Source organism: Lepidochelys kempii, chromosome 10 (genome assembly GCF_965140265.1).
Source record: "Lepidochelys kempii isolate rLepKem1 chromosome 10, rLepKem1.hap2, whole genome shotgun sequence".
NCBI classification, from domain to species: Eukaryota; Metazoa; Chordata; order Testudines; family Cheloniidae; genus Lepidochelys; species Lepidochelys kempii.
Window position 1 is genome coordinate 3,566,831 of NC_133265.1, and position 13,335 is coordinate 3,580,165.

The 13,335-nt window shown below is 57.8% G+C and overlaps 1 protein-coding gene and 1 long non-coding RNA gene across 4 annotated transcripts in view; both read left to right on the plus strand.

Annotated features, from left to right (window-relative positions):
- The window catches only part of CASKIN1 (CASK interacting protein 1), a 216,959-nt gene that overhangs the window by 147,411 nt on the left and 56,213 nt on the right, over window positions 1-13,335 (plus strand). For 2 of the 3 annotated variants that reach the window (XM_073361691.1, XM_073361692.1), the window contains 3 exons: window positions 1,595-3,787; window positions 4,978-5,371; window positions 7,254-8,861. In XM_073361691.1, coding sequence (XP_073217792.1) covers window positions 1,595-3,787; window positions 4,978-5,371; window positions 7,254-7,350 — 2,684 coding nt within the window. In that variant the 3' untranslated portion in view covers window positions 7,351-8,861. Of the gene's footprint in view, window positions 1-1,594; window positions 3,788-4,977; window positions 5,372-7,253; window positions 8,862-13,335 lie in introns of those variants that run through there. The other variant, XM_073361693.1, reaches the window with a different exon arrangement.
- Window positions 8,944-12,930, plus strand: LOC140918069 (uncharacterized). The gene is made up of 2 exons (XR_012161067.1): window positions 8,944-11,210; window positions 12,393-12,930. It is a non-coding gene; the product is annotated as an uncharacterized lncRNA (long non-coding RNA).

The following is a 13,335-nucleotide window of genomic DNA, read 5'->3' on the forward strand; positions in this document are numbered from 1 at the left end:
CTGACGTTTCTGCATGCGGTGACTGATTCCTTCCCTGCCCCAGCTGCCCGTGTCTGCGAGAGGTGCCCGGTCGGAACACAAATGCCCCGTGAAGACCGGGGGTGGTGGATGTTATTGCAGCGTGTGTGCTATGCCTCCAGGGCACCTGGAGAATTGGGCCCATTGTTGCAGAGGGAGGAACAGACAGGTGCCCTTGTATCTTGGTTACCACATGCACCCTGTCGACTTGGCCGACATCCCAGTGCAGCATGGGCACAATTCCATTGAAGTCAGCGAAGCTGCTCCCGGGGGAACTTGGCCCAGAGCTGTGTAGCCATGTATTTACACCGCTATGGCAAGGCTGGTCAATTTCCCCATGAAGACACGCGCCAGATCGTACACTGCTGGCTCCTAGATAAAGCAAAAGTCACGCCATGTGAGCTCCCAGTGCGATGCCATGGCCAAACGGGCTGTTGTGACGTTTGACTGGAGAAAGGTGGGAGCAGTGAGTAGGAACAGGGAGGTGATTTTACCCCATGTGCGACATTGGTGGGACTGATCTTGGCATGCTGAGGCCAGGTCGGGTGCCCCCAATTTAAAAAAGGGTGTTGACCAATTGGAGAGAGGGCTGAAAAAAGCCACAAAACTGATTGGTGGGGTGGAGAGAATGCCCGACAGTGAGAGAGACTCAAAGAGCTCGATCTCTAGCTTACAGCAGGACGGTCAAGAGGTGACTTGCTTATAGTGTCAGCTCAGTGTCTTCACAGGGAGAATATACCGGCTGCCAAGGGGCCTTCAATTTAGCAGAGAAAGGCAGAGCAAGGACCAGTGGCCGGAAGCCAGGCAAGTTCCCATTAGAAATAAGGCACAGTGAGAGTGATTAACCAGTTGCTCAAACGACCTAGGGAAGTGGTGGGTTCTCTAGTGTTAAAGGTGACATTAAAGCCACCGGTGTAGAGAGCAGGTGCAGTTGGTTGTTAATGGAAATCGGCGGTGGGTTAAGTCCCTGAGTCAATCTCCAGGTTTTTGACATATTCGTGCAAGTAACCTCAGGTTTAGGAAAGAAGTCGGACGAGTCCAGGACGAGACCTAGTGTGGAGGGCAGGTTATCCCACATCCAGTCCTGCGGGGGGTCCCTGCACCTCGCTCTGAAGCAGCCAGACACAGGATACTGGGGGAGATGGACCATGAGTCTGATTTACTGTGGCAGTCTCTAGGTTCCTGTGAAATCATTTCTGGTTTCATGATAAGGAGTCCTTCATCGGGGGCCATCTGGGTCAAATCCTGCATTCATGTCACCAGTGTAACTCCAGAGAACTCGGCTGACACCAGTCAGGGCCCCCCAAAGTGTCTCTAACCTGAAAGCCTCCTTTTAGTTTAAACACCCTAAAATACACAGCCCCGGTTAAACTGCAGAGGCCCCACCGATGCTCGGTGGGAGACGAGCACTCAGTCAGGGTGTGGGCATGGTTGGGTTGGGCTGAGACAGCCGTCCCGGGGCAACGGGTGTCACTATCCACGGGCCAGCACCAGGGTCTCTGGGTTTGCTGGTGGGACGAGTCGCTCCTCGTTGGTTAATGCCCCTTTGTGCCATGTGTCCCCTCCCCCCTTGCAGGCCACCAGAAGAAGCTGATGCTGGCGGTGAAGAAGCTGGCAGAAATCCAGAAGGCCGAGTACATCAAGTATGAGTCGGGGACCCTGAAGAAGAAGGCACCCCAGTCTCTGGATGTGCTGGCCATCGAGTCCCCTCAGCAGGAGAGCGCCGAGTGCCAGTCTCCCAAGATGACCACCTTCCAGGACAGCGAACTGAGCAACGAGCTGCAGGTGGCCCTCACGGGTACGGGTGAGGCACCCGAGGGCCAGGAGAAGCAGGCGAACCACGTGGCACATATCCGGGACGGGGCAGGCTACCGGGGTCCCCCCTCCAGGCACGTGCATGAGAACAGCCTGAGCGGCCGGGCGAAGCACATAAGCAGCTCCCAGGAGCTGCTGGGGGACGGGCCCAAGGGGCCGAGCGCAGCCATGTCCAAGAGCCAGGAGTACCTGACGGAGGAGGTGAAGGAGGGGCCTCCCAGCATGCCCAAGGAGGTCAGGCCCGTGCGGCATGGGCACACCGTCAAGAGAGCCAGCGTGCCCCCAGTGCCAGGCAAGCCCAGGCAGTCATTCCCCCCAGCCGGAGGGCGCTTTACCCCACCACAGACGCCCACCAAGCCGCGGCCGTCCTCGCCCCAGACGCTCATCGTGCCCCATGCCACGGCCAAGGTCAAGCCCACGCCGCAGCTCCTCCAGCAGGCCGACCGCCCCATGTCGCCCAGGTCCCTGCCTCAGTCCCCCACCCACAGGGGCTTTGCCTACGTCATGCCACAGCCCGTGGAGGGCGAAGGCCTCGCCGGGCACCCGGCGGGCCCCGTGGCACAAGGCGTCCCAGTCCTGCCAGTCTCGGTGCCCGTGCTGTGCCTGCCGCCGCAGAGCGGGGAGGCAGAGGAGGAGCTGGGCAGGCCGAAGAAGCGCGCGCACAGCCTGAACCGGTACGCCATGTCCGACAGCGAGCAGGAGCGGGACGAGCTGCTGGTGCCGGACGCCGGGCCCTATGCCACGGTGCAGCGGCGGGTGGGCAGGAGCCATTCGGTGCGGGCGCAGTCGGGCGGAGACAAGAACGTCAACCGCAGCCAGTCCTTTGCCGTCAGGCCCAAGAAGAAGGGGCCTCCCCCGCCACCGCCCAAGCGCTCCAGCTCCGCCATCTCCAGCACCAACATGGCCGACGACTTCACCAAGGAGGGGGAAGGGGAGGTGCCCGGCGGGGAGGATGAGGAGGCACAGGAGAGTTACCGGGAGCAACGGCGGGCGAGCGACTTTGGGGGCAGCGTGGACACGGGCAGCGCGGGTAGCGTCAAGAGCATCGCGGCCATGCTGGAGATGTCCTCTATTGGCGGGGGCGCCCGGGGCTTGGCCCTGCAGAAGCCTCTTGCAGGAGGAGGAGGGAAGGGACCCGAAGGCTACTACCTGCACCCAGCTGGTGCCATGCACCTGGCCAGCCCGGAGCATTCCCGCGTGGCCGCCGTCCTGGCCGCTGTGAAGCACAAAGACGCCATTGGCCTGGACGGGGAGGTGGTGAACCGGCGCAGGACCATCAGCGGCCCTGTGACCGGCCTCATCGCGGCCGCCCGCAGGGAGCGCTCCGACAGCATCAGGTCGGACACGGGCAAGGACGGCGGCCCGGTGGAGCGGCTGCGGGCAGAGCACGGGGGCTCCCCCCAGAACAGCTCAGCCGAGAACATCCCCTTCGCCGAGGACGGGAACCTGACCATCAAGCAGCGGCCCCGGCAGATGGGGCTGGCCAAGGGCGAGGCAGGGGAGGGGCTGTCACCTGCTCACCGGCACGGGGACCTGGCTAAGGTGGAGGCCAGCGCCACACTCAAGAGGAGGATCCGGGCCAAACAGAGCCAGCAGGACGGTGTCAAGTTCATCCTGACCGAGTCGGACACGGTCAAGCGACGGCCCAAGTCCAAAGACAAGGAGCAGGGGCTGGAGCCGGCCCCCCTCTCCGTCTACCAGAACGGCACCGGCACAATCAAGCGGAGGCCGACGTCTGAGATGAGCGGTGCAGAGACACCCCCGCAGGGCCCTGCCGCAGGCGACCGGCAGGACAGGCTGGAGCATGCGCCGCAGGGTGTGAGCGGGGAGCCCAAAAAGCCCTTCAAGCCACCGGTCTCTCCCAAGCCTGTGTTAACCCCACAAGCACAGAAGGTCCCCGGGCCGCCCACACCCACTTCCAAAAAGGCGCCGATCCCCAGCCCCGGCAGCCCAGGTAGGTGGTGTCCTGCCGAGGGGGCTGGCAGGAGTCCGGAAGGACGCAGGCTCTGCTCCCCCGGCCCTCAGCTCCGCTCCTGAGAGCCCACAAGCTAAGCGGGGTCGGAGTCGGTTCGCTCTGGCCTGGGAGAGCGCTAAGGCAAACCCAGGTGGTGCAGGCCAGGGCCCTGCCTCGTGGTCCCTACAGCAGCAGTGGAGCGCGAGGGGAAGGGAGGCTCTGTGCCAGCCAAGCGTCTGCTGAGAGCGTTTCGGGTTTAATCCCCTTGGCCTGCGTCAGGTGAGAGCTTCCAGTCTCACTTGCATCCTTCCTCCAGCCAGCCTCTATTGGATGCAGTGTCTTCCCCCCCAGTCCTGCCCAGCTGGGCCGGGTCCCGGGTCGTGGCCAGCAGCTGCTGCGCATCACCCCGCTCGGGGGAGTGGGGAAGTGAAAAGACGCCCCTGGGAACAGCCGCTGGAATTCTGGGCAGCGTTCGGCGGCTTGTCCCAGCCATCGGCCAGGCCCCATCATTCCTAACGCTCTTGGGAGGGGGGTGGGGCATTCACTGGAGTCCTAGAGGGGCACGTATGGGGACCAACCGTAGGAGCTCTGGAGCTAGGAGTACAAGCCTCTGTGGCAGTGGTGGGCAACCTGTGGCCCGTGGGCTGCAATCAGCCTGTCAGGGTAATCCACTGGCAGGCTGCCAGACAGTTTGTTTACATTTGCACGGCCGGCCGCCCGCAGCTCCCAGTGGCCACCCCCAAGCTGAGTCAGGGTGGCTCAGCCGCTGGCTGCCTGCTTCTTGAGCTGGATTGTATTGAAAATTCATTAGCCCATGAAGTGGCTGGGTTTTATATTGATTGAGGTTAATTGTGGGGTGGGCCATCCTTAAGCAGGGGCCCAGGACTCCTGAGTTCTATTCTGGGCTCTGCTGCTGTCTGTGGGGAAGCCTCCCAAAGGTCTGATGCTGGCTCCCATTAGTGTGCCCCCCACAGGGCAGGGGCGACCCCCTTCACCCAGCCCCTCTCATCCAGAGCAGGGGTGACCCCCTCTCCCCGATCCCAGCCCCCCTCGCCCAGGGCAGGGGCGACCCCCCTCATCCTGCCCCTCTTACCCAGAGCACAGGTGATCCCCCCCCCAATCCCAGCCTCCCCATATTAACAGCAATGGCTATGACCCTCACAGTCCCTCTCCTCTCTTCTCTCCTGCAGAGGTGAAGCGAGTCCACGGCACCCCACCCCCGGTGTCGCCCAAGCCCCCACCACCCCCGACGGCACCCAAGCCCCCCAAGCTCCACGCCGCCATCCAGTCAGTGAGTGCAGGCTCCACGCCCACCCCATCCCCTGCCAAGCAGCTCACCACGACGATCAAGCCTTCAAGCACACCGCCTTCGCTCTGCTCGAGCCCCGCCAAGCCCCTATCGCCCGGCGGGCAGCCCCAGCAGGTGCCTGTCAAGCCGCCGCGCTCCTCCATCGCCGGACCCTCGACAGAGAGCGCCAGCCCCGAGATGGCACACCAGAAGCTGGAGGAGACCAGCGCCTCGCTGGCGGCTGCCCTGCAGGCTGTGGAGGAAAAGATCAAGCAGGAGGATGGGCAGGCAGCAGAGTAAGGATCCCGCTCCGTCTTGCGCATGCACACGGGGCTATGCCTTTTTTGTGAGGGGCGCTGACCTTTGGGACTCACTGCTGCTGGATAGTGTCGGGGTCAAGAGTCCAGCAGGGCAATTAGGAAAAGAGTCCGTGGGTGCAAGGGCTGTTGCTCTTCATGCTTCAGGGATACGGTACTCCCTGTTGGTGTCAGGCGAGGCTGTTTGCTGAGCCAGACTAGCTCCATTGGAAAAAGCCCCTTCTCACCTAGTGTAGACAAGGCTCAGCTGTCCCCATTCCTGTGGGTCTCCTGGTGAGTCTGGTCTCTGCTGGGTCAGTCTTTCTAAGTTCCTCAGGGCAGGGGGTCCTTTCTATAGGGCCCAGTGTGACGGCACTTAGTGTAGACAACCTTAATTCAGGTACCACCAGTGCTTAGCTTTGCAGGCCTTCATGTGCTTGTAAAGGAGGGTTTTTTAGGTAATTTCCCTAGGTTTAAATACCGTATTAAATAAAACCGTATTGACCCTCCACATGGGTCGTCAGCAGGGCTTGGTCAAGTAAGCTAACAAATAACCGGTAGCAGTAGAAGGCTGTTATCTTCTACGTGGCCCTGCTCCCAGAGGGGTTGGGGATGCGCCCTCTGCCAGTGGGTTTCACAGCTGATTGCTCAGCCCTGAAGGAATGGTGAGATGCAGGGCACGTACACCTAGAGAAGTGATAGCGCAATAAGGTGGGGTGTGAATTCAGAGCCCTGCAGTTATACCGGTATAACTCCCTGGGTGGAGGCTCTTATTCTGGTGCAAGAGGACCTATTTCCAGTTTAGCTTATGTTGCTTGGGAAATGATTTAAACTAAGCTGAGAAAACCTACTCTTAGGATCAGCCAAGCAGAGTCACTGGGAGGGTGGAAAAATCCAAGTCCCTGTGAAGACAGCACTAGGTCGACCTAGCTACGGCCTCTCGGGGAGGCGGACCCTCCCATCGGTCTACACGGAAGCACTGCAGTGGAACAGCTGTAGGGTTTCTAGTGTCGACAAGCCCTTGTACTGGAACAGGGTGGGTTATTCCAGGATAACTGTTGGGGTTTAGCTGTACCGGTATAGTCATACTGGTATAACTGGGAAATCTCCCATGCCGACAAGCCTGCAGGACGGCTGGGGTCAGTTCCAGGTTCTTTAAGGACGTGTGCGTTAATAGATACAAACTGTCCTGCTCCTGCCCCCCTCCCCAGGTTACCCCCCTTTCAGGTTTTGAAGGACAATGCTTCTAGGGGCTGCTCCATGGCCCCCTCCTCATGGAGCTGGCTGAGACCCCCCAACTGCCCCACAGGGCAGAGCGAGGGGAGCCCGGCTAGGAGGGGAGACAGAGCCCAGCTCTGCCTTGTGGCTCCAGCCCCTTGTTCCCCCCAGGAAGGAGGCTCAGTTCTGAGGGGGACCCAAGGGGAGCTGGAAGAGGGACACAGGCTTGGGGAGGGGCAGGGGTCCGTATTGGGGGGTTCTTGGGGAGATCCAGGCTTGAGGGGGCCCTTATGAAGGAGAGTTGGGGTGGGACACAGCCACAGGGGGCATGGGGCGGAACCCTGGCTTGAGAGGCACCCTGGGTGGGGTGAGGAGTGTTTGGGGAGCAGAACTGTACAGATGGGGGGACAGGAGGGAAGTTGCCTTGCCGGGGTCGGGGGGGTGGAGGGGCTTGCTGGGCTCTGAGGGCCTGTGTCCCCTCCCCGCAGTTTGGGTGGAAAGTTACTCCACTGCTCAGTGTGACACCCCTCCCGCCCCCACGTGCTCGCTGCCCCTGCCCTCCGGGCGAGACCCACATCAGCCACGGGCCGGGGGTAGTCCTGTGGGGCGCAGACCCCCAGCCCCTCCCCGCAGCGATGCTAACGGACGCTTTCTGCACCTGCAGCGCCGCTGCGGAAGCGAAGAGCACAGTCAGCATTCTGGACGACATCGGCAGCATGTTCGACGACCTGGCCGACCAGCTGGACGCCATGCTGGAATGAGGCCCGAGGAGAACCCCAGCTAACCTCAGGATTTACCGTGGGTACAAGGGCACAACGATCCACTGACTCCCAGCCCCCCTCCCTGCCCCTTGTACAGCCTGTCCCCCCTCGGCGAACAGCCCATCCTTCGGGGTTTGCACAAAGAAGAAAAGATTACCTCAGGATTGTGCTCACACAGACCGCGGCCCGCGGCGCTCGGGGCAGGCTTTTGGCGGGAGTGGGTGTGCAGAAGCAAAAAAACAAGAAGCCCTGTTATGTTTTATTTCCTACCTAAGTAGCAAGCGACCGTGGGATAAAGGCGCCCGTAATGCTGTCTACACCCAACTGCCAGGCCGAGAACCCCGTGGGGTAGGGCTTGTCCCCTGACTCGCCCCTCCGGGCCAAACCCGACATCCCAGCAAGAACGGTTCTGATCCGGTTGTGCCGTTGAGCTGAACTTCCACCTTTTTTAGTTTGAACCGACCGTCCTCTCTCTCTCTGGACTCCCACATGTGACAGTTCTGTGTGTAGCCAAACGTGGCCCAAGTCAGTATTGATCCATCTGCTTTCCTCCCCATTCGGTTTGGGTTAGACTCGCGTTCAGGTGACGCCGTGTTGCTATCGTTTCTCACCCAAGCACCGCCATTATCCCGTGTGCCGCCGTCTGCGTTCCCATGCCCCCGTCTGCTGATGTTGGGAGACGCTAGGAGTGGTGGGCCGGGGCCGCCCGCTGTGGGTGCCAGGGTGGGTGCTTGCCCGCTGGCGTTCGATTCGCTGCATGCTTTGTTTTACTCGGAAGGTGTTTGTTTGTTCTTTCCTGGTGCTGAGAAGCTGTGACCGTGAGACGTTGTTCTGGTGACAAGTCCGGTTTGACCAATTAGCTCTTTCATTTTTTAAAAATTTTTTTTTTTTCTGTGTTCTGGTTATTTTGGGGGCCGTCTTGCCGCGGAAGCAGCGCTCTGCGCCATGAGAAAGCTTTGTAGGTTTGCATGCTCGAGGCAGTGTTATGACAAGAAAACAAAAATATAGCAAATAGCCCCCTCCCTCCCACATGCCGCTCCCTGCTGGGGGGGCGGCTCCTGGTGGCTGCCCAAGGGGGTGGTTCCTGGGTGGCTTTCACTGCACAGAAAGGGCTGTTGGAAATCTGAGCACAGCCCCATCACCTTGCCCTTTTCTCCACTCACAACCGCTTGGCTTCCAAAGACTTTGTCCTTGACTTGGACTATTCAGCCTTTAATGTCCGTCCTCACCCCGCTCCTCTGCAGGAGCGACAGCCAGTCCCAGGCTTGCTGGCCGCCGGGGGCCTGGTTGTGCTCTGTGGAAGCCCGTGGCAGCGGGCTGGGGGCCTCGGAGGGCGGATTCCATGAAAAGGGATGCTTGCATGTGTTCGGCCCCAACAGGGTGGTGTCCTCGGAGCAGTGGGGCTGCGGGGGATTTGGTGCCACTGGGGATCTGGGCCTCACCCTTTGGGGACAGTGTGAGCTGGGCCATGGAGGGGGTGAGCAGTGGTGGGGCTCTCAGCCAGGAGGAGCCAGAACATTGTGCTGGGTGGGGGGCGGGGGGAGAACCCTCCTGCAGATGCTGCTTGAGGGCAGGGGCTGGGAGGGAAGGGGCTCTGATGGCAGGAGCCTGGGGGCTTGTCAGCTCTCTGAGGGCCGTGGGCGCCAGGCTGTGGGTATTCAGAGCCAGGCTCTACCCATGCAGGGCTGGGGCATCGGCAAACCATGGGCCAGGCTGACTCCCATTTCACTGCTCCGTCCCCTACCACAGCGGCCAAGAGCCCCGCCCTGAACAGACCCCCCCCAGGCCTGCCCTGCAGGCCCTGAAGAGCCCAAGCCCCGGGAGCTTTGCTGCTGTTAGAAGAGCATTGCCTAGTGAGCAGCGCACAGGGCTCTCATCCATCTCTAGCAAGGCGCTGTGTCAGCCTGGTCCCCGGCTGCCGTGGGAGGTGAGGGGCTTCAAGGGGGATACGAGAGGGTGGCTCTGTGGGGTCTGCTGGGGGCATCGGCAGACAACTCAGCGATGGCAAAAGGAAGCCAGCATGAGGTGCCTCCGCCTTAGAGACACGGACAGCCTGAGCCAGACCATGGGGTCCCCAGCGCTCTGCCCAGTGGGTTCTGCTGGCGGGGTGCGGCCCGTGCGAGGCAGGCGACCGCCAGGGCCAGATCCGGGGGAGCTGCGTGGTGAGGAGGGGGATGGGGCTGCAGCCCTGGGGCGGGACACCCCTCATATGAGCACAATACAGGAGTCCCTAGTGTTGGATTCCCAAGTGGCCGGTCAGGCCTCTCTGCTCCGGTGCTGCTCCTCCTACCCCCCACCGGGCCAGAGGGCACCGCTGGGGCAGCGCTAATGGCCCTGGAGCAGAGGGAGCTCAGGGAGCAAATCCCTTTCCTTGTCCCAGTCAGTCCCAATGCCAGCAGCATTTCCTGGTACCTCTCTGTTATGTGGGGCTCACTTGGCCCCCCCCACCCTGCGCCCCAGCCCTGCCTTCCCTCAGGGAGACCAGCTTGTGTCAGAGCATGACCTTGGAGAACCGCAGTAGCTAACACGCGTATAACCCCGTAGCACGCGGCGCAGGCAGCTCATGTCAGCTGCTCCTGGCTAAGCCCTGCTGGAATGACAGGCGTGGCAGACAGTTCCTCCCTGGGCCACTGGCTGATGGAGCAGGGCGCTGCACCCTGCTGGTTAATCCCACTGCTCCAGGCTGTGTTCTGAACACCCTGCCGTCCGTGGGGAGCCGAGCCCCGGGAGGGAGCCGCACTCCCTAGAAATGCACTGCCAGTTTCCAGTCCAGGCCCATGGGCGTGCCTGACTGGCTCCAGCCAGGCTTCTGCTAGCCCAGTGTCCCTTCTCAGAGAGGGGCCAGTTCCAGATGCAGCGAGGTGGGTGTAAGAATGCTGCAGTGGCAGGTGTAGGATAATTCCCCTCGGCTCTCATTAGGCCTCCTCCTGGTCTTTTAGGGCTTGTCTGCAGGGCACCCCTGTGCCTTTGCCAGGGGTGTGAATTGTAGAGATGAAATTAATAGGCAGTAGGTTTGATACAAACAGAAGGATGTATTTCGTCACACAATGCACAGTTAACCTGCGGAACTCATTGCCAGGGGGTGGGTGAAGCCAAAGAATAACTGGGTTCAAAAAAGTATTAGATCAGTTCATGGAGGATTGGTCCTTCGATGGCTGGACAGCAGGGGATGGATCACTCTGAGCCATCTGGTGCCAGTCACTGCCGGAAGACACGACACTGGGCTGGATGGACCATTGGTCTGATCCAGCGTGGCCGTTATGTTACAATTCACTATGTACCTTTTAATTCATGCCAGCGGGTCTACATGGGGCAATTAGAGTGCTCAACCATTCACACCCCTCGGGCTTGCACTGCAGTGCCATGGAGACAAGCCCTACCCATCAGCATTTGGCTACAGCCCTGAAGCAGGAGATTTAATGTCCCTGCCCATATGTGTGTTGCCGTTAGTTATGCTAACTCCGGCTCTGCTGGATCCCCCTAGAAATGTCCAGTCCCTTTTCAAGTCTCCAAGGGGCTGGTGAGCCGTGCACTGCGATGCTGGCCCAAGGGACTGGGGCATGTCTGAGAAATCCCAAATTGCTCATCGGTTTCTAAAGCCTCAATATCCTGCCCCATTTCTGTAACCTGGCTCCCTCCTCCCTGCCCCTTGCTGTGTCTGAACAAGCAGGGGTGACGCCCGGACCAGAACTAACAGCCATGGGGCTGTTCGTTGGGCTCAAGCTGAGGTTGGCCAACAGGGGCGATGCCGAGCAGCTGATGTGTTGTCAGGGCTTTTCCTCCAAACTCTTGACAGACCAACATTTCCCATCTACAAGGGCTCCAGTTACAAGGCCTCCCATCCTGCAGCCTGTACCCAGGTAGGTAGCTATTCCTTGCAGGCCTGGGCCTATGGATGTCAGCGGGGCCATGTATGAGTGAGGGGGCTGGGATCGGCTTCCCTGCTTCTTGCAAGTGCCAGCGACTTCCCCTGCCACATCCCGATATGTCTGCTCCTTTGTCAAACCAATGACCTTGGGGACCCAAAATCGGGCTAGAGGAATTCAGACCAGCCCATGGGTTCAGCTCCTTTGTTTCTGGCTTGAGCCTCCTGGTCCAAGAGGGTTGTTAGCTTCCTCTATAGCCCGGTAGGTTTCTTACATGCGCTGAGCTCATTGCAGAGGACAGAGGGCCTTAGCCGAAGCAAGCAGAGCAGTGGTGGGCATGGCTGAGCGAGGCCTGTATTTAGGACAATGCCCTGCTGCAGTGAAGTGTTATGAACGCTTCCTAGTTGGGGAACAAAAACTCTTTCTGTGGAGGGTGATAAGGGATGAAGAAATAATAAGCTATATAAAGAAGTATTAATTTATTGGGAAAAAAAGATTTAAGACAGATATTTTCCCCCAGAAATTAAAAAAAGGAATAAACTTTAACAAATATATATTTAAAATATTAAAAATAGTGTCAATTATATAATAAAAGTTTTAAAAAAATCAAGAGAACTGGATTTTAGCTTGAGAAAATCTATTAGATTACAATAAGCTCTATGTCTTTGTGGCAAGATCATATTAAGAGTAGCACAAGCATAAGATACCTTTTATCTCCTTAGAAGGTCTGTGCAAACAGCTTTTGGTTTGTTTTTCTGTTGGAATTCAGTGTTCTTCCTTTATTTTTACACAGTTTAAGAAACTCAAAGGATGTGCCTTGTTTCATGAAGGTTTTTGTTAACTCTGATCTGGAGGTTGTTTTATTTTTCTTAGGTGTCTTCAGGGTTGTTTTTTAATTTTTTTTTTAATGTGTGTGAATGTGTGTGTGTGTGCGCGTGCGTATTCTCGAGAATACACAGCTGTATATTCATGTATAAACGGGATTTGGAGTCTGGTTTATCGCTTGAATTCTGATGAATGCATTTTGCTTGTGGTTTCAAAACAACGTGTCGATGTAATTTTTTTCTGAGAAGTACAAACTGCTTTCTCTCTCTCTCTCTCTCTCTCTCCCCCATTGTGTTTGCTGATCCAAATGTGTTTGGCACAACTTTGAAATTTCTTTAAAAAAAAAAAAAGCCTAGAACTATCTGTTGTAAAGAAAAAAAAATGTATCTTAAAAAAAAATCCATGAAGCTCTCCATGATGGATATATACATATATATATATTTTTTATGATTAAGTTATGGAATCTGTATTGTATTCCCATTCTGTCAAAGCTATGCATCTTGGTGCTTTTCCCTGCTCTTCTGTGCTTTGGTTCCACCTATATTATTCTGACTATTCTGAATATTAAATGGCTCGTGGTGCTTTGAAGACGTTTGCTCCTATAAAAAGTCTGGCAACAAATATTTAAAGGAAAAAAACCAACCTTATCAACCTGAATTGTAAAAGAGACAAATGTTATTTTTATTGTTGGGAGTTAACACCAACCAAAAAAAATTCCATGGTAGAGACAATTCCTAAAGCACCAGGTTGTACAGTGTGTGTATATGTCCTTCTGGTCCCCTGCGATGGACTGCCTCATACTGTAATTTTTTGTCAGGCATGTGGCAGTGGTATGCTTGACTGACTGCAGTTACTGCCATCGGCTCTCAATAAATGTCAGAAAACTCCAGGTGGGTGCTGCTCTTGTTTCGCTAGGCCTGGCTGCTGTAGTTAATGGGCCTGCGGCCAGGAAGGGGCGTGGGTGTTGTGCTACAACCCTGGCAGAAGTGGCTATGGCGTGGAGGAGCAGGCGTACCTAACCCACCCAGGAGCATAGGGGTGGCCAAGTAGCACAGAAAGCTGGAGCAGCCACCTGTGGACCGGGGGACTGACATGATGTCAGCGCACTGCGGGACAATTACACCAAACCGTCCCTGCTTGCTTCGCAGCTCCTGGGCCTCCCAGGGCCCCAGCGTGTGAAATCCCCAGCCCAGCTGCTGCCCGGCTCAGTTCGAGCACCCAGAATGCTGGCATCTTTTGCAAATTGGCAAATTAGGATGGAAATGGAACTTCCCTGAGCAGAACTGCAAGAACT